We start from the raw sequence: 19010 nt of genomic DNA on the forward strand, positions 1-19010 counted from the left end.
TACAACACGACTAAAGTGGAAATACTTCATCTCATTCTGTGTAATTCCTTCCAGTTAGAACTGGGCTTCCATGTGCTGAAAAAACAAGCGTAAATCGTTCTGCAAAAACTTGGTCAACTTGACAGTCGAAGCTACAACCATAATTAGTATCGGAATCATCTTTGTCGGCCAACTACGTAACACGTCGCTTACGTCAAATACTCAACGATGTCATGTGGATCTGATGATGTTGAAGATAAAGTGCATCAACAGAGTTTTTTCCCACTTAACATGGTACGAACAGCTGATTGCCGTCTTGTAACACTAAATGGTGTGCTAGTACTGGTGCGTCTCGCGTCAAATCCTCACAAATGTGGAGAAGTGTTATTAGTAGAGATGTCCGATAATGGCTTTTTTGCCGATATCCGATATTGTCCAACTCTTAATTACCGATTCCGATATAAACCGATACCGATATATACAGTCGTGGAATTAACACATTATTATGCCTAATTTTGTTGTGATGCCCCGCTGGATGCATTAAACAATGTAACAAGGTTTTCCAAAATAAATCAACTCAAGTTATGGAAAAAAATGCCAACATGGCACTGCCATATTTATTATTGAAGTCACAAAGTGCATTATTTTTTTTAACATGCCTCAAAACAGCAGCTTGGAATTTGGGACATGCTCTCCCTGAGAGAGCATGAGGAGGTTGAGGTGGGCGGGGTCAGGGGGGCAGGGCTTTGTAGCGGGGGGTGTATATTGTAGCATCCCGGAAGAGTTAGTGCTGCAATGGGTTCTGGGTATTTGTTCTGTTGTGTTAATGTTGTGTGACGGTGCGGATGTTCTCCCGAAATGTGTTTGTCATTCTTGTCTGGTGTGGGTTCACAGTGTGGCGCATATTTGCAACAGTGTTATAGTTGTTTATACGGCTACCCTCAGTGTGACCTGTATGGCTGTTGACCAAGTATGCCTTGCATTCACTTGTGTGTGTGAAAAGCCGTAGATATTATGTGATTGGGCCGCCACACAAATACAGTGGCTTTAAGGCACGCCCCCAATATTGTTGTCTGGGTGGAAATCGGGAGAAATTTGGGAGAATGGTTGCCCCGGGCGATTGTCGGGAGGGGCACTGAAATTCGGGAGTCTCCCGGGAAAATCGGGATGTTTGGCAAGTATGACTGGGAGACGCAACTGCTCTGTACTTCTCCCTACGTCCGTGTACCACTCCGTACAGCGGCGTTTTAAAAAGTCATAAATTTTACTTTTTGAAACCGGTACCGATAATTTCCGATATTACATTTTAAAGCATTTATCGGCCGATGATATCGGCAGTCTGATATTATCGGACATCTCTTGTTATTAGTGAGGCAAGAGTTGAAAAAAAGTTGTCATGCCAAAAGTTGGTTAACTTGATTGTAGCGGTGAAGATAGCGCCAAAATTAGCCGCCGTGTTGTAAGCATTGTTTACCCTTAACCTGGAAAAGGAAGTCCCGCTTGGTGAATATCTTTATCGATCGCCACAATATTATGATAGAGAATAAGACAAATACAGCACTGTTATACATGTAAGACATAAGTAAGACTTAATTTACCACGAAATTCAGACCAAAAATATGTAGAATGTGCTTTTAAAATCAACTGTAAAGCTGCGATGTTTGAAGCGTGATGTGGCGAGGGACGACTATACAGTAAATGTTTAATATCGTGTTTTTACTTGCATAACACAGTACAGTGGTACCTTGTACAATATTTTTCAGATATGAGCTATCTCTCGGTTCATTGTTAGGATTTTGGTTAAAAGCAAACATTTGGGTAATTGGCCTCCCCGCCATCAGTTGACATAACGATTGTCATGGTGAATACCAGAAGATGCGACCAAAACAGCCGGTTTATCGATATTATCGGCCGATAAATGCTTTAAAATGTAATATCGGAAATTATCGGTATCAGGTTTTTTATTATCGGTATCGTTTTTTAAATTTTTTTTATTTTTATTAAATCAACATAAAAAACACAAGATACACTTACAATTAGTACACTAACCCCAAAAAAACTCCCTCCCCCATTTACACTCATTCACACAAAAGGGTTGTTTCTTTCTGTTATTAATATTCTGTTTCCTACATTATATATCAATATATATCAATACAGTCTGCAAGGGATACAGTCCGTAAGCACACATGATTGTGCATGCTGCTGGTCCACTAATAGTACTAACCTTTAACAGTTAATTTTACTAATTTTCATTAATTATTAGTTTCTATGTAACTGTTTTTTTATTGTTTTACTTTCTTTTTTATTCAAGAAAATGTTTTTAATTTATTTATCTTATTTTATTTTATAAATTTTAAAAAAAGGACCTTATCTTCACCATACCTGGTTGTCCAAATTAAGCATAATAATGTGTTAATTCCACGACTGTATATATCGGTATCGGTTGATATCGATATCGGTAATTAAGAGATGGACAATATCGGATATCGGCAAAAAGCCATTATTGACATCCCTAGTGACAACCAAGGCAAAAGGAATAGATAAAAATGCCAGGAAAGTCGAACAGGAATGAGTTTGATAGGCATACTTGCCAACCCTCCCGATTTTCCCGGGAGACTCCCGAATTTCAGTGCCCCTCCCGAAAATCTCCCGGGGCAACCGTTCTCCCGAATTTCTCCCGATTTCCACCCGGCCTGCCTTAAAGGCATTGCTTTTAGCGTCCGCTTTTCCTCCATACAAACAGTGTGCCGGCCTAGTCACATATTCTATGCGGCTGTTAAACACACATAAGTGAATGCAACGCATACTTGATTAACAGCCATACAGGTCACACTGACGGTGGACGTATAAACAACTTTAACACTGTTACAAATATGCGCCACACTGTGAACCCACACCAAACAAGAATGACAAACACATTTCGGGAGAACATCCGCACCGTAACACAACATAAACAGAACAGAAAAAATAACCAGAACACCTTGCAGCACTAACTCTTGCGGGACGCTACAATATACACCCCCCTCGCTATCACCAATCTCCCGAATTCGGAGGTCTCAAGGTTGGCAAGTATGTTGATAGGTGAGCGATCAACTGGCTTAGTCTTTGGCAGACCACAGTATTTTCCATTCACAGTGTATAACGGGACAAAGTGTGTATTTTCAGCTAAGTAAGGGACGCCTACTCCTGTTTCCAAATAATGGACAATTCCGTATTTCGAAGGACAGTGAGCAACCCAAGCATGTGTGGGATGAAAGTGAGTGTGAAAGAAAGTGTTAAGAAGTGGATGATATTCATGAAAGAAAAAATCATGAAGTCTAACAGGTAGCTCAAAGTGTAGTTAACGATAAACCGATATGAACGGATATCTGGTTGAAGAAATGGCCAGTTCAGTTACGTCAGTTACGATAAGATTCAGTTGTAAATCCTTAGGTTAATCGAATGTTAACGCATAAACTGGTTATCGTGCCGAACTAGAGATCAGTTGACAGTTTTTGTCTTTAAAACGACATGAGAGCCACAGTGGTCCGTGAAAGGAGTCACACTCTTGTTATGTAACTGGAGAAGACAATAGATGTAGATACATGCTCCAGGTGTCGTGTGAGACTGGCAATCATTAGACAGTTTATTTTGAAAACAAGGCGAGAGTCACGGCTGCCCGCCAAATAATTACCCACATGATACGTTATGTAAACACCCCGGACCGTGTCCGTGCTTTGCCATCCGCCGGTATTGTAAAATCCCAAGAAATCGCGGCTCAGACGGATTAAAATGCAATGTTCTCGTACAAAGGGCTCAATCTCAGTGTCTTGCTCTCTCCTCCGGCAACTTTCCTTTCCTCTTTCAACTCCACAACACACGTCACTTCCCATCCTTGTCCTGGAAGTCCCACCCCCCAGTAAAGCCATTGGATAGAACCCGTAGGCGTCTGTGACAACACTGACTTGACTCGACTCGTGGAAAAGAAATATGTTTGACTTGTGTTTGCCTTTTTACTGTATAAAACATTTTGTTTGAAAATTTAGGAAATACTGGAAGTGTGTCACTTTTATAGAATGGGTTTTTAATATTTGAAGATGATTGTACCAATGGGTGTTCTCATTCATCAGGTTATTGATATTCTCATTCAACTGATCAGTTGTCTTAGAAGACGTCCGTCCTCTCATCCGAGTTTTCATCAGTTCATGCTCATAGACTTACCTTGGACGGATCTAGTCTGAGCTATTGATAACAAGGTCCTAACTATTTATTCTCTAACCGGAGGAGGAGCGTATGCACAGGAAGGAATGCTTTTGTTAACCATAACCAAACGTTAACCATAGAATCGAATCGTTCATACACTAAATCGAATCGCCTTGAATCATTCTATTTATGTACATCCTTTTTGAATCCCATCGTTACCCATGTATCGATATTGCGAATTGAGTTCATCCACCCATCCATTTTCTACCTCTTGTTTCAAGGTCGCAGGGTGCGAATTGAATCGTCAATCACAAAGAGATTTAAGTCCCGAGCTCAAAGCAGTGCTAACGTTAGCGTTGAGTGGAATATAAACAGCAGTAACGCTCACTTCTCTGGGGAGATGGTAGGGTCTGCATGGCACCATGAGAACCTCCAAGTCCAGCAGTGTCAGAAGACTACAATGTCGGTTCACACATCCTCCCCTTCCTCGATGCTCACTGACTTTTCTGCTCCAGTCCTTTTGCTGGCTAACGAACCTGCTAGCTGGATATCCGCGACGAGTATGAGCTGATGCAGCCAGCTTTCGGTGAGTATTAAGACGAACTGATTCGGTGCGACGAACAGTTCCTTTCCGTCCATCTAGTGTAACATATGGATCTCACATTGGCCATGAAGATACTTTGTTTGTCCAAGCATGGGTGGGATGAAAGTGAGTGCGAAGGAAAGTGTTGAAAAGAAGTGGATGATATTCATGAAAGAAAAAATCATGGTGGCTCGTAGGGTTGTTTGCGATAAACCGTTGCGACCGGCTACATCGGTTTCAGACCCCTAAATCGATAAGATGCAGTTGTGAATCCTTAAGTTAACCGAGTGTAAACACATAAACCAATCAGTTGTGTTAGAAGGCATTTAGCCTCTCATCCGAGTAGTTTTCATCAGTTCATGCTCACAGACTTTGCTTGGGCAGATCTAGTATTTTGTTCTTTTGTGGTGTAAAAAAAAATGTGTCCAAAGAATCGAATCGTTCTGTTTTATAAATATATCATGACGATACTTGCTAGCGATGGTTTGTCTGGATTCTGATGTAACCCAGCATTTATCCACGCTAGTTACTTCATGAAACTACTGTTTGTTTGTAGAAACTTCTTTTGTGCAGTTTTTCATACAAAAATTGTAGTGTTTTTAGGGGCACGGAATGGATTAATATTTTAAGTTAATCTCAATGACGGACGTTGATTTAGTGTTTTTAAAACAAGCTCACAGAATCTATTCAACCTGTAAGCAGAGTTACCACTGAACATGCATAATTGCTGGACTTTAGTGACACCGTGTATTTGAACTAAAGCATGTTTTTCAGCACCCCTCTACTGTTGACAAAGAGATTTTAAACCAGCTGTCTAATCAATAAGGCTGTCGGCTGCAAATTGCGCTTGCAAACACAGATCAACATCAACTTTGGTTTGTCCTGAAACAAGCGCTAATTGAACACTGAACGGAGACAACGCGATGCAGGACATTCACACGGAAACATCTTAGCTGCTTTATTTTGTTGCTGTTTTTTCTGTGTTCCTAATTTTTATACAACAAAATAGATCATCTGAACCCTCGTTCAATGTTACCCTGCATGGCTGCCATCCTGCTAGTCGTAATCATCATCGTCTGGATCCATGTTGTCACCTTGGTAGGAAGCTCCCTGCGTGGAATAGGACCTGGTCTTCATTGAACAGTTGGTGTCCATCAAAATTGCCTGAAAGACAGTTGAAGGAAAGTTTGGAGCAAGCCATCAAAACAAATTTACGTTCTAAGTAGCGATGCTCCGATCGTGGGATCGGATCGGGGGACAATGTTCGACACAATTACATTTCCATATCACTGGAGAAAAAAATTTAGAATGACACTGGAAGCTAATCGTAAAGGAACATGCATTGTTAATATGTAATAACACAAACATATTCTTCATATGTGAGTGTCCGCCCAGAGATCGGTAGGTCGTGAGTTCAAACCCCGGCCGAGTCATACCAAAGACTATAAAAATGGGACCTATTACCTCCCTGCTTGGCACTCAGTATCAATGGTTGGAATTTGGGATTAAATCACCAAAATGATTTCAGAGCGCAGCCACCGCTGATGCTCACTGCTCCCCTCACCTCCCAAGGGGTGGAACAAGGGGATGGGTCAAATGCAGAGGTTAATTTCACCACACCTAGTGTGTGTGTGACTATCAGTGGTACTTTAACTTTAACTTTATATTGACTGCCTCTACACGAAAACATTGATTCGAAATGGTTAAATCATGCACTGACCTAATGGTAGTAGAAAAAAGATCAACCTTAAAACATTGCAACTGTTGCTGCAACTTTTTGAAAAATCTTCTGCAAAGTCTGGTATTTTAGACCCCAGTAATCGGAAAAACCACACATTCCAGGTGGGCCTAAAATGTAGAAAACAATCAAGCAGACCACCACCTCTGTTCAGGGATGGTTTTTCAACCTTGACATACTGTAGATGGCTTCCCTCACTCCTCTTTCATACCATCTGTACTTCCTGTCCAGAATCGGTACATTTTGTTCTGGCCTGCGACACCAATTGTCTCCCACATACAACACCGTCCTTTCAACCATTCCTAAACGACTCTGCAATGTAGCCTCCAACATTATGTGACCAGAATGCCATTTGTGACATTTGTTTACAACTGAATGGAATGCTAGAGTGGGTAAGTCAGACTATTTTGGACTGGTCGATCCACAGCAATCGTTTTGCCACACAATATCTCAATGCTAACGAGGGGAAATTTCACTTCAACAACTGTCGTTGGCTTTGACAGTTACGATTCCTCGTTTGCATCAAACGTCTTCTAAGACAAACCAAACAGTCCAGGTGCGATCGATTGAATGCCCTGAGATGACAATGACCTGGATGAATGAGATCATTCATAGACATTAAGAGTGTTACTAAAACAGCCTTTTTTCATCTCTGTAATGTCGCTAAAATTCATCCCATTTTGTCCACCACCGACACTGAAATCATTATTCATGTGTTCGTTACGTCTTGTCTCGATTACTGTAACGTATTATTTTCGGTTCTCCCTACGACAAGCATTAAAAGATTACAGTTGGTACAAAATGCGGCTGCTAGACTTTTGACAACAACAAGAAAGTTTGATCATATTACACCTTAAGTGCTGGCTTCCTGTGCACTTAAGATGCGACTTAACGGTTTTATTATTGACCTGTAAAATACTAATCATCCTATCTTGCTAATTGTATTGTACCATATGTCCTGGGCAGAAATCTGCGTTCTAAGAACTCCGGCTTACTAGTGATGCCCAAAAAAGTCTGCGGGCTATAGAGCGTTTTCTATTCGGGCTCCAGTACTCTGGAATGCCCTCCCGGTAACAGTTAGAGATGCTACCTCAGTAAAAGCATTTAAGTCCCATCTTAAAACTCATTTATACACTGTGGCCTTTAAGTAGACCACTTTTTTTTAGACCAGTTGATCTGCCTCTTCTCTTTTCTGCTCTGCCACCCTCTCCTGCGTGTAGAGGTTATCAGGAAACCACTGATCAGTTTACACGGAGGAACCGCAGCTGTTCTAAGTCGGGACCGAGGGTGGACCACTCCTTTATGCATCAGTTGGTGACGTCTCTGCGCTGCCGACTTGTCTACATGCAAAAGGATCGCCCTGTTAACCTCCCTATGGACTAGACTTTTACGTTAGCAGTGAGTTTGCAGCCTCGCTGATTTAACTACACAGCAAATAAAAGTCATGTTACTTAGCCAATAAACATTATCTTACATTCAAAACTTACCCTTCTTTGTGCAACTTCAAATGTCGAACGAAGTTGGAAGTTGTTGCGTCTCCGTCTGTAATATTCGAACTGCGTGATTTGCATACGGCAATTCGTTTTTTGTTGACCAAGTCGTAGTTTTTATACCCGAACGAAACCAACTTTGGTATAAATCTTTCTCACTGGCGCGTTGTTTGACAACTCTTGTTCATTGGTTGTCCTGCAATTTGATTGGCTGAATGCTGTGTGATGAAAACAATGTAGATCTAATTTGATTGGCTGTTGTACTGACAGCACACCAGCTGACAGGCAGCACACACGCTGATGGACAGACACGTACAAAATGAAAGCTACGGAGCGCTCTCAAATAACTTTTTAAGCTTTAGGTTTTGGGGAAAGTAGCAAGTCATGTCAAGTCAAAAGGCTCAAGTCCAAGTGAAGTCACAAGTCATTGATGTTAAAGTCTAAGTCGAGTTGCAAGTCTCTTTACATTTTGTCAAGTCGAGTCTAAAGTCATCAAATTCATGACTCGAGTCTGACTCGAGTCCACACCTCTGGCGTCCACATCACTGAAGCCTGTCGATTTCACGAGCCACTCTTCCGTCACTTGTGAACAAGACTCCTGGGTACTTGAACTCCTCCACTTGGGGCAAGATCTCCTCCCCAACTTGAAGATGCCACTCCACCCTTGAGAACCATGGACTCGGACTTGGAGGTGCTGATTCCCATCCCAGTCGCTTCACACTCGGCTGCGAACCGATCCAGTGAGAGCTGAAGATCCTGGCCAGATGAAGCCATCATGACCACATCATCTGCAAAAAGCAGAAACCTAATCCTGCAGCCATCAAACCAGATCCCTCCAACGCCCTGACTGCGTCTAGAAATTATGTCCATAAAAGTCATGAACAGAATCGGTGACAAAGGGAAGCCTTGGCGGCGTCCAACCCTCACTGGAAACGGGTACGACTTACTGCCGGCAATGCGGACCAAGCTCTGACACTGATCATATAGGGAACAGACCGCCATAATCAGACAGTCTGATACCCCATACTCTCTAAGCACACCCCACAGGACTTCCCAGGGGACAGGGTCGAATGCCTTCTCCGAGTCCACAAAGCACATATAGACTGGTTGGGCAAACTCCCATGCACCCTCAAGGACCCTGTCGAGAGTATAGAGCTGGTCTACCGTTCCACGACCAGGACGAAAACCACACTGTTCCTCCTGGATCCGAGGTTCGACTATCCGGCGTAGCCTCCTCTCCAGTACACCTGAATAGACCTTACCGGGTAGGCTGAGGAGTGTGATCCCAGGATAGTTGGAACACACTCTCCGGTTCCCCTTCTTAAAGAGAGGAACCACCACCCTGGTCGGCCAATCCAGAGGTACCGCCCCCGATTTCCACGCGATGTTGCAGAGTCTTGTCAACCAAGACAGCCCCACAGCATCCAGAGCCTTAAGGAACTCCGGGCGGATCTCATCCGAGGAGCTTTTTAACTACCTCGGCAACCTCAGCCCCAGAAATAGGAGAGCCCACCACAGATCCCCAGGCACTGCTTCCTCATAGGTAGACGTGTTGGTGGGATTGAGGAGGTCAGCAGCACATCATCTTCACCATACACGGTGTTGACAGTGCACTGAGGTGGCGGATGGTGGTCCAGAATCGCTTTGAAGCCGTCCGGAAGTCGTTATCCATGGCTTCCCCAAACTCCTCCCATGTCCAAGTGTTTGCCCCTGCGGCCGCTGAAGCCGCACTTCGCTTGGCCTGTCGGTACCTGTCCGCTGCCTCTGGAGTCCCATGAGCCAAAAGGACCCGATAGGACTCTTTTCAGCTTGACGGCATCCCTCACTGCTGGTGTCCACCAGCGGGTTCTAGGATGACCGCCACGACAGGCACCAACCAGCTTGCGGCCACAGTTCCAATCAGCCGCCTCGACAATAGAGGCACGGAACATGGTCCACTCGGACTCAATATCCAGTGCCTCCCTCCTCGTGACATGTTCAAATTTCTTCCGGAAGTGGGAATTGAAACTCTCTCTGACAGGAGACTCTGCTAGACGTTCCCGGCAGACCCTCACAATGCGTTTGGGCCTGCCAGGACTGTACGGCATCCTCCCCCACCATCGGAGCCAGCTCACCACCAGGTGGTGATTGGTAGAAAGCTCTGCCCCTCTCTTCATTCAAATGTCCAAAACATGAGGCCGCAAATCCGATGACACAACTACAAAGTCAATCATGGATCTGCGGCCGAGGGTGTAAGTAACCAAACAAAGGCTCCTAATTTAGCTGCTGACGTATGCAGTAACGTATTCATATAATTTTCCATACTATTATTTTGCAAAAATAATTAAGGACAAGTGGTAGAAAATGAATTATTAATGTAATAGCTTCTTACTTTCTCTTTTAACATGTTCTCTCTACACTTCTGTTAAAATGAAATAATAATCTATTCTTCTGTTGTTTGGATGCTTTACATTAGTTTTGGATGATACCACAAATTTGGGTATTAATCTGATACCAAGTCTTTTCAGGATCATACATTGGTCATATTCAAAGGGACATATTTCCTGAGTTTATAAACATAATATACATTAAACAAAAACGAAAAAAGATTTTGTGATGCTAAAAAATAAAGATGTAATCATAGTAGTATCGACTAGATATGCTCCTGTACTTGGTATCATTACAGTGGATGTCAGGTGTAGATCTACCCATGGCGTTTGTTTACATTGTGACGCGGGTGAGCTACGGTGTGTAGTGAAGCATGTTTAGCTATTCCTCATCCTGCAGGGATGAAACTTGTAAGACATTTACATTATGTGTCGCCATGGAGGCGAGGATTAGTGATTTAGAAGTAGCTAAAACACTGCAGACTGTGGCTGGACTTTAGCCGCTAGCTAGCTAGCCATGTCTTAGTAAAAATCGAAAACGGGTCCCACAGACCCGAACACCACACAAGGGTTAAAGCACCTCTTTCTGAGGGCGTTTCAGTGTTATAACTTCACCTTTATCGTTAGTTTTTAAGCCAAAATGCATTCTGTTCTCCCTTTTCTGTCGACACACATTGTCTGCATGTAAGTACTCCGAATATGATTCATTAGTATCGCGGTACTATACTGTACAACTCTAGGCGTGGCTCAGATCGTAGAGTAGTCGTCCGGCAACTTAAAGGTTTCCTGGTACGAATCTAGCATCCGCCATCCTACTCAGTGCTGTTGGGTCCTTCGGCAAAACATTTCACCCACTTTGCCCCCAGTGCCACACACACTGGCGTATGAATGTGAATGAATGTTTGGTGGTGATCGGAGAGTCGGAGCTAATTGGCAGCCATGTTTCCGTTGGTCTACTCTAAGGCAGCTGTGGCTACAAATGTAGCTTACCAACGTCAATGTGAATGTGGATTGAATAAATTATGGGTTCCAGTTCTTACTGTAAAGCACTCTTAGTGTCTAGAAAAGCGAAATATAAATGTAAATCTGATCCATTATTATTGTTATTATTGTTCAGAAGATGAACACATCAGAGGAGACTAAGTGAGTACCACAGGCTGAACAACAGACGGACTAAATGTTTATGTTGTTAGCCATCTACTTGTGCCAAGCAAATAAAAGTTAAAGTACCACCGATAGTCACACACCCACTAGGTGTGGTGAAATTACTCTCTGCATTTGACCCATCCCCTTGTTCCACCACCTGGGAGTTGAGGGGAGCAGTGAGCAGCAGCGGTGGCTGTGCTCGGGAATCATTTGGTGATTTAACCCCCAATTCCAACCCTTGATGCTGAGTAAGGGAGGTAATGGGTCCCATTTTTATAGTCTTTGGCATGACTCGGCCGGGGTTTGTACTCACAACCTACCGATCTCAGGGTGGACACGCAAACCACAAGGCCACTGAGAAGACATGTAAGCGCCTCTGCTTGTATTCTAACTAGGTATCAAAGTCCATCCATTCATGTCATTTTCATTTGCGAAGTATGTTTAAAATTCTTGCTAATAGGTGGGTATCTCGTTTTACTCAAATTGCAAATTAATTTAAAACCCTTTACTTTGTTGTTGAAACGTTGTCCCTAGAGCTAGCATAACCATTATGAGGATAATCTTCTGGAATCTGAAGTCTGTGTGAATGAAAATGCGGTCGATTGGTTTTCAGTGTGATTGAAATCTTACAATTTTCTCCTCCTGTCCGGGTGGGTTCCTGAGGAAGAGGCAAAGTGGAGCGAACAAGACATCCACTATTCCGATGATGGTCATCAACCAGGGGAAGCCGATGCTCTGAGCAATGGATCCCCCAATAGACGGACCTAAAACAAGAGAATAACTTAACAGCTGCTGTGTTTACTCGATGATGATGTCACACTACCACCATATTGGAAGAATATTAAGAACAATATTGTTTGTTTTATATACTTGATGGCTGCACACTACTGCTGTTCTTTTAAGAATGTAAAATAGTTGATTATTGTTGTTTATGGGGATATTTATAAGCACAGTGTTGTTTGTTTTGATATACTGGTAGGACGAGGGTCAGCAACCTGTGGCTCTAGAGCCACATGCGGCTCTTTAGCGGCGCCCTGGTGGCGCCATGGAGCTTTTTCAAAAATGTATGGAAATGGAAAAAAAATGGGGTGAAAAATATGTTTTTTGTTGTAATATGGTTTCTGTAGGAGGACAAACACGACACAAACCTTCCTAATTGTTAGAAAGCCCACTGTTTAATAGGTTTGTGTTTATGCTTCACTGATGAGAGTATTTGGTGAGCGCCGTTTTGTCCTTCTCATTTCAGCAACCTTTGAACTCACCGCTGTGTGGACTGTGACTTAACAGTTTGTTTACATGTACAACTTTCTCCGACGCTGCCACAGAAAGACGTGTTTTATTCCACTCCTTCTTTGTCTCATTTTGTCCACCAAACGTTTTATGCTGTGCGTGAATGCACAAAGGTGAGCTTTGTCGATGTTATTGACTTGTTAGATATAATATTTGGTCACTCCATGACTGCAAGCTAATCGATGCTAACATGCTATTTTGGCTAGCTGTATGTACATATTGCATCATTATGCCTCGTTTGTAGGTATATTTGAGCTCATTTAATTTCCTTTACTTATGTCCTCTGTGTATTTAACTTATATTTGCATGTCTCATGACACATAATCTGTATGTAATATTGGCTGCATTTCTGATAGTTGTTTGTGTACCATGTTGTTCCAGACCTCAGTAAACCTTACGCAGCTTGCAAGGATTGTAATAAATCCATTAGAAGAAGACAGCCTGCCGTTTCCTTTAACTTGGACACACACATCTATACCTTTGGCCATTCTAAGACAGTCATTTCCAGGAGTTATCTCACCCTCTGAGAAGTTTTACTAATGTTTTCCAATGTTGTAAAAATGTGTAGAATAAATATTACATTTCAACATTTCTGTCAACGAAGATTTGCGTCAGCCTGGGACACAGTCATTTTGATAGTAGGTTAATATAGCTAATTAGCCACTTACATCATGTGTTGCCATCATTATAACACTTATATAAGACTTTACATTTTTTTGCGTCTCCAGACCGATTACTTTTTTGTATTTGTTGACCAATATGGCTCTTTCAAAATTTTGGGTTGCCGACCCCTGTGGTAGGTTATAAAACACTACTGCTCTATTTTGAATATATAGTTGCTGCAATATAAATTCTGTACAAAAATATGTTGAAGCACAGCGACCTTAAATAGTTGACACTTTGAAACACTTTTCAATAAAGTAGTGAATTTAAAAGTACATGCGTTCAGTTTTTTAGGCACGGTATCGTCGAATAACTATCGAGAATCATCGAGAATTCACAGGTGTTGCCCCCACGGAAGCTCCGCCACTGAGCACAAGACGACAGGTCTTTGTGTGACTTATTTCTTACCTAAAGCAAATCCCATGCAGAACGCCACATCAGCAATGGCGTACACGCTTCCATAAACGGACACGTGCCGTAAGTCCACCAAGTATCCCATGATCGGCATCATCGAAGAGTCCACCATGCCTGAAACAGACAGTCAACACACAGTAGGGATAGGGATCTTATTTTGAAAAATGTACGTACTTACCGATTGCAAAACCAACTCCGAAGTTTGGAAGAATGAGACCATAAATACTTCTTGCAAATGGAACCTACCATGGAGAGAATATCAATCAATCAATCAATCAATGTTTATTTATATAGCCCTAAATCACAAGTGTCTCAAAGGGCTGTACAAGCCACAACGACATCCTCGGTACAGAGCCCACATACGGGCAAGGAATAAAATGTTTCAGTGAAAACTACCAAAATGATTAAAGCTAGAGGAGGGTTTATTTCTACGAATGAGTTTCTTCTTTCAATAGGGTTTTAGGTAAATTGAGTTTTAGTGTTAAAAAGGATGGAGGCACAGGAAGTGTCAATAATGAGACCACCACGCTGCTTAGGAGCAGATAAGAGTCTGCTTCCCGCTTGGGACACAAAGGAAGAAATTTTTTTTAAAACCAAACCAAAGTGACGGCATTTCTCAGTGTAGGAGGCCACGCACGACTATGTATTCTAACATCCATGCAATATTTCACTACAGGCATATATCTTTCTATTTGTACAGTATTAAAAATGACTTTGAGTGCATTGTAACTTTGAAACATCATAAAAGGAAATGTAACACAAGGTGTTGTAACGCAAAACATCGTAACACAAAATGTCTTAACATGATGAGCCATAACATGGACATAACGAGGGTTGTCAAAGTAAGTTATCGCCTTAACACATGCGATTAGTAAAAAAAAAGGATATCGCAATAATCATACAGTATATCAACACAGAATAATTAGCAATTCATTTTGACTGCACATGTTACTTCAGCTTAACCGAAAATTGTCACCTGATTATTGTACAGTCAGTCATCAGGTCAGAGCATACACCAGTGAAAAGATGAGTGAGGTGACTCGGACTGGTGTGGTCACGGACAAATTTTGCTTCAAAATAAACCCAGACAGGCCTTTAAATAAAATGTTACCCAGTTTGAAAAAAAAAAAAGTAAAATATTTACATTTGTTTCTGACATTGTGACACTAGAATTACATTTCTGTCAAAATGTTGGAGTTAACTTACATAGTAAAATGTTACCGTAATTTCCGGACTATAAGCCGCTACTTTTTCCCCTCGTTCTGGTCCCTGCGGCTTATACAAGGGTGCGGCTTATATACGGCCTGTTCTTCTCCGACACCGGCGAAGAGGATTTCGGTGGTTTTAGTACGCAGGAGGAAGACGATGACACAATGATTAAAGACTGACTTTTCATATACTGGTAGGCTGGTTATTTTGATAACGTACATGCGAGCACTTTGTATTACTTTGCACCGTTGTATTATTTGTACTCTGCACGAATGCTGTTCGCCATGTCAAAGATGTGAAAGTTTGATTGAATGATTGAAAGATTTATTGTTAATAAATGGGACGCTTTGCGTTCCCAAACAGTCATCTCTGTCCCGACAATCCCCTCCGTGGTAGCAGGAACCCCTATATACTACGGTAATTACACATCAAAACCCTGCGGCTTATAGTCGGGTGCGGCTTATATATGGAGCAATCTGTATTTTCCCCTAAATTTAGCTGGTGCGGCTTATAGTCAGGTGCGGCTTATAGTCCGGAAATTACGGTAATTGTTCACTTCCATTATAGGTAATTTACTGCAATTAATCATGATTAATACAAAATTGAAGTGTGATTATTTTGACTTAAAATAAGTAATCGTTTCACAGCTCTAAACAAAACATGAAACATCGTAACATAAAACATTCTTACATAAAACGTAACATCAAACATTTTAACATAGAATCCTGGGACTTGAAACAACATGTAACATGAAACATTGTAACACAAAGCATCGTAACACAAAGCGTAATAACAGGAACAACATTGTTCCATGAAACAACATAACATAAAACATTGTAACAGAAAACATAACAAAATGTCAACACAAAACAAAGTAAAACAAAGGGTCATAACACAAAGTGTCGAAACACGAAGCATTACAACACAAAGCAACGTTACGCGAAACGTTGTAACACGGAGCCTTGTGACAAGAAGTGCCGTAACCGAAATGTCATAACATGAAGCATCGTAACAAAACACGTCAACACAAAACATTGTAACATGCACAATCTCTTTTACCTTAACCGCTATATATTTAGTGATCAGATCAATACATGAATCAGTAAACAAATGATTGAGGTGACTCTGACTGGTGTGCCCACAGCCTGAAAGAACTTTAGATAAAACTGTTACCAAGTTTTGTGCAAATAAAATTGCATTTGTGTACAAATATTGGGGTCTTTTCTTAAGCAAATGTTATTGTGTAAGCGAATAATCACGTGATTAATCCCGATTAATGTGAATTTACAAAATGTGATTAATCTGATTAATTAATCATTTGACAGCCATAGATGCCAAAGCATCAAAAGACGAAGTGTCGTAACATGAAGCATCAAAACACAACTCATCATAACGTAAATAATTGCAACACAAAACATGAGACGAAGCGACGTTATACAAAGCATCACAACGCAACGCGCCGTAACACAAAACAACGTAATAGGAAACATTGCAACACAAAACGTACAGGACCCGCTGGGTAAATGCACTATACTTACCCCGATTACACAGATCCCAACCATCACCATTCCAATGACGGCACAAAGCCATCTGTTTGGGATGGAATAAACAAACGATAAGGGAACTAAAACATTGTCTGTTAGTGACAAATACATTTTGATACGTCGAACTTTAAAAAACCCATGCATCATTAAGTTTAGATATGACAGAAGGGTCCTTGAAAGTATCTTCCTCATTAAAGAACAAAAACAACTGAACCAATAATATTTAATGTTATAAAAACAAAAACATACGTTTGTACACAAGACTTATCCAAACCAGTGCCTGAGGGGAAGGCAGGACAACCCTACTCTAAAACTAAAATAAAACTAGTCATGGTGCAACAAATGCAGCATTTTCAATGAAAATATGAGCAATGATCAGCTAGAGTTTCATGGGGATAGCAGCATCGTTAAAGAAATGGAATATCAAATACACAATCTTTATTCCAAATGTCAGTATTTACTGTCACTGAGGAGGGATGCACAAATCAAATCATGTAAGACAAGGACCTTAATAACTACGCTGTGATTTGACAAACCAGTTGTAGCTGACATTGATAGATGTCGTAAAAACATACATTTTGCATTTTGTGGCTTTTAATGCCTCACAATCAAACACTTTTATGTTAAAATACTGAACATATGTTTATTGGGATAAGGTAAACATCTGTTCAGTATTTTAACATAAAAGTGTTTGATTGTGAGGCATTAAAAGCCACCAAATGCAACGGGTCCATCAGACCCACAAACGCTGGCTGAGTAACAACAATATGAACACCACACAAGGGTTAATTAATGTGTACTACCGACTTTGTTTTTAATCAAACAATTATATGTAACACAAGAAAATAAGGAACTAGTGACCCTACAAGTAGCGGCGTTGTTAGTTTAACTGCATTTCTCTTTAGCGTCGCCGTAGCATCGCTATTTTCAGCGTTGAAGCTCGTTTCATGACCAAGTAGCCTGGTGGCGTCCACAAATTGACCTTGTAAATCACCATGGCTGTATACAAACAAATTCACGTCCCTTATTAAGAAGCTCTTGTCAACGTCCAACACAGATTTATGGACACATCATATTCAGGTATTTCCCCGAGTTGACATAATAATCGCCAGCTAAGCTACAGTAGTCTTCACAAGTCACTCCGAAAGCAAACATAGCATTAGCACCAGCTAGCAAAATATTAACACTGAGTGTGTTTAAGGGGTGCAATGTTTTATTTGTCGACAATAGTCGTGATGTCATGAGTGTTTTTCCGGAAGGACGCAAACCACTCGCAACAACATCGCGGGTGAAAATATGTCAACTGTGGAAATACTTCCTCTTATTCATGTTAAAAACATGAATGCCTTGCTCATTTTGCAAAGCAGATCTTGTTTTTATGACAGTACATCTGTGACACAGGAGCATTTAAAGCGGGGGAATGTCGAACGTCTGGAGGATGCGGTTTGGTAAGCTCGTTAGCTGGTTATCTTGCTAACTAGCTAACAAGTGAGAAAACGAAATTGAGTGAAAAAAAAATGTAAGTCCACCAGCTAAACTTTGTCTAAATCAATTGCTGGGTTGCAATCACGTGACCCAGAGGCACTTCCGGGTTTCAAGCGATGGTCGAGAGTCCCATTAGGCTACTATTTATTTACCTGGATCAGTGCAAATTTGGGCGTATTTTGAAAGGTTTAGAGGCAAATATTAAAAGCGATCATGAAAAATTTTTTCAAAATGAGATTGAGTGGATTTGTACACTCTTAAGAAAAGTATTTTTTGAAAGATTCAAACCATCCATCATCACTAAGACGTTACTGCTCACCTCGACCTACACTTACAAGGATTTAAAGAAGAAAAGATTGGAAGCACATCATGTCTTTATATTTTAGGGGTCCACAAATTCAGCAATAATCGGTGAAAGACAAAGTTGGACTTATTCGTGCATCACTAAGTAACATATTTTATTGACATAAGTGCCGTGACGCTAATGAGAAAAAGGATACGTTTGTTTGCAGTTGATTTCCTGCTACAAATATTGGTCTCATCTACAATTCATGTCTGCAGTTTTTTCGGTGTGAAGTTCATATTTTGTCTCATTATTTGGCTATAAATGTCGCTGTTGTTCAGCAATGTTTGCTTGCGATGTCAAGATTCAGTATATTCTGTTGAGCCTACCAGAGATGTATTCATTTATTCATCTTTAATACCATTAACGTCATACCCAACGTCCTGGGTATGACGTTAAACTACATCCAGGCATGAGATGGGAGGTTGTGTGTGGGGTTAGTGAGTCCCAACTAACGTCTATAAAATGCACACAAAGAACCGTTTGCACCTTCTCTTGTGACTGGCGGGCGGTCAGCGCCATAAAGCTGAGCGGGTCCCTGGGTAATTGGGGTGCGGACAACCAACAGGACAGACTAA

The 19010-nt window shown here is 41.3% G+C and overlaps 1 protein-coding gene across 2 annotated transcripts in view; it reads right to left on the bottom strand.

Moving 5' to 3' along the window:
* Positions 1-5687: 5687 nt before the first annotated feature.
* The window catches only part of slc18a2 (solute carrier family 18 member 2), a 105049-nt gene continuing 91726 nt past the window's right edge, over positions 5688-19010 (bottom strand). For both annotated transcript variants that reach the window (XM_062058995.1, XM_062058994.1), the window contains 5 exons: positions 16599-16650; positions 14030-14093; positions 13846-13965; positions 12115-12248; positions 5688-5908 (listed from right to left, as the gene is read on the bottom strand). In XM_062058995.1, coding sequence (XP_061914979.1) covers positions 5801-5908; positions 12115-12248; positions 13846-13965; positions 14030-14093; positions 16599-16650 — 478 coding nt within the window. In that variant the 3' untranslated portion in view covers positions 5688-5800. The remainder of the gene's footprint in view (positions 5909-12114; positions 12249-13845; positions 13966-14029; positions 14094-16598; positions 16651-19010) is intronic.

Source organism: Entelurus aequoreus, linkage group LG09 (assembly GCF_033978785.1).
Source record: "Entelurus aequoreus isolate RoL-2023_Sb linkage group LG09, RoL_Eaeq_v1.1, whole genome shotgun sequence".
In the NCBI taxonomy this organism is placed as follows: domain Eukaryota; kingdom Metazoa; phylum Chordata; class Actinopteri; order Syngnathiformes; family Syngnathidae; genus Entelurus; species Entelurus aequoreus.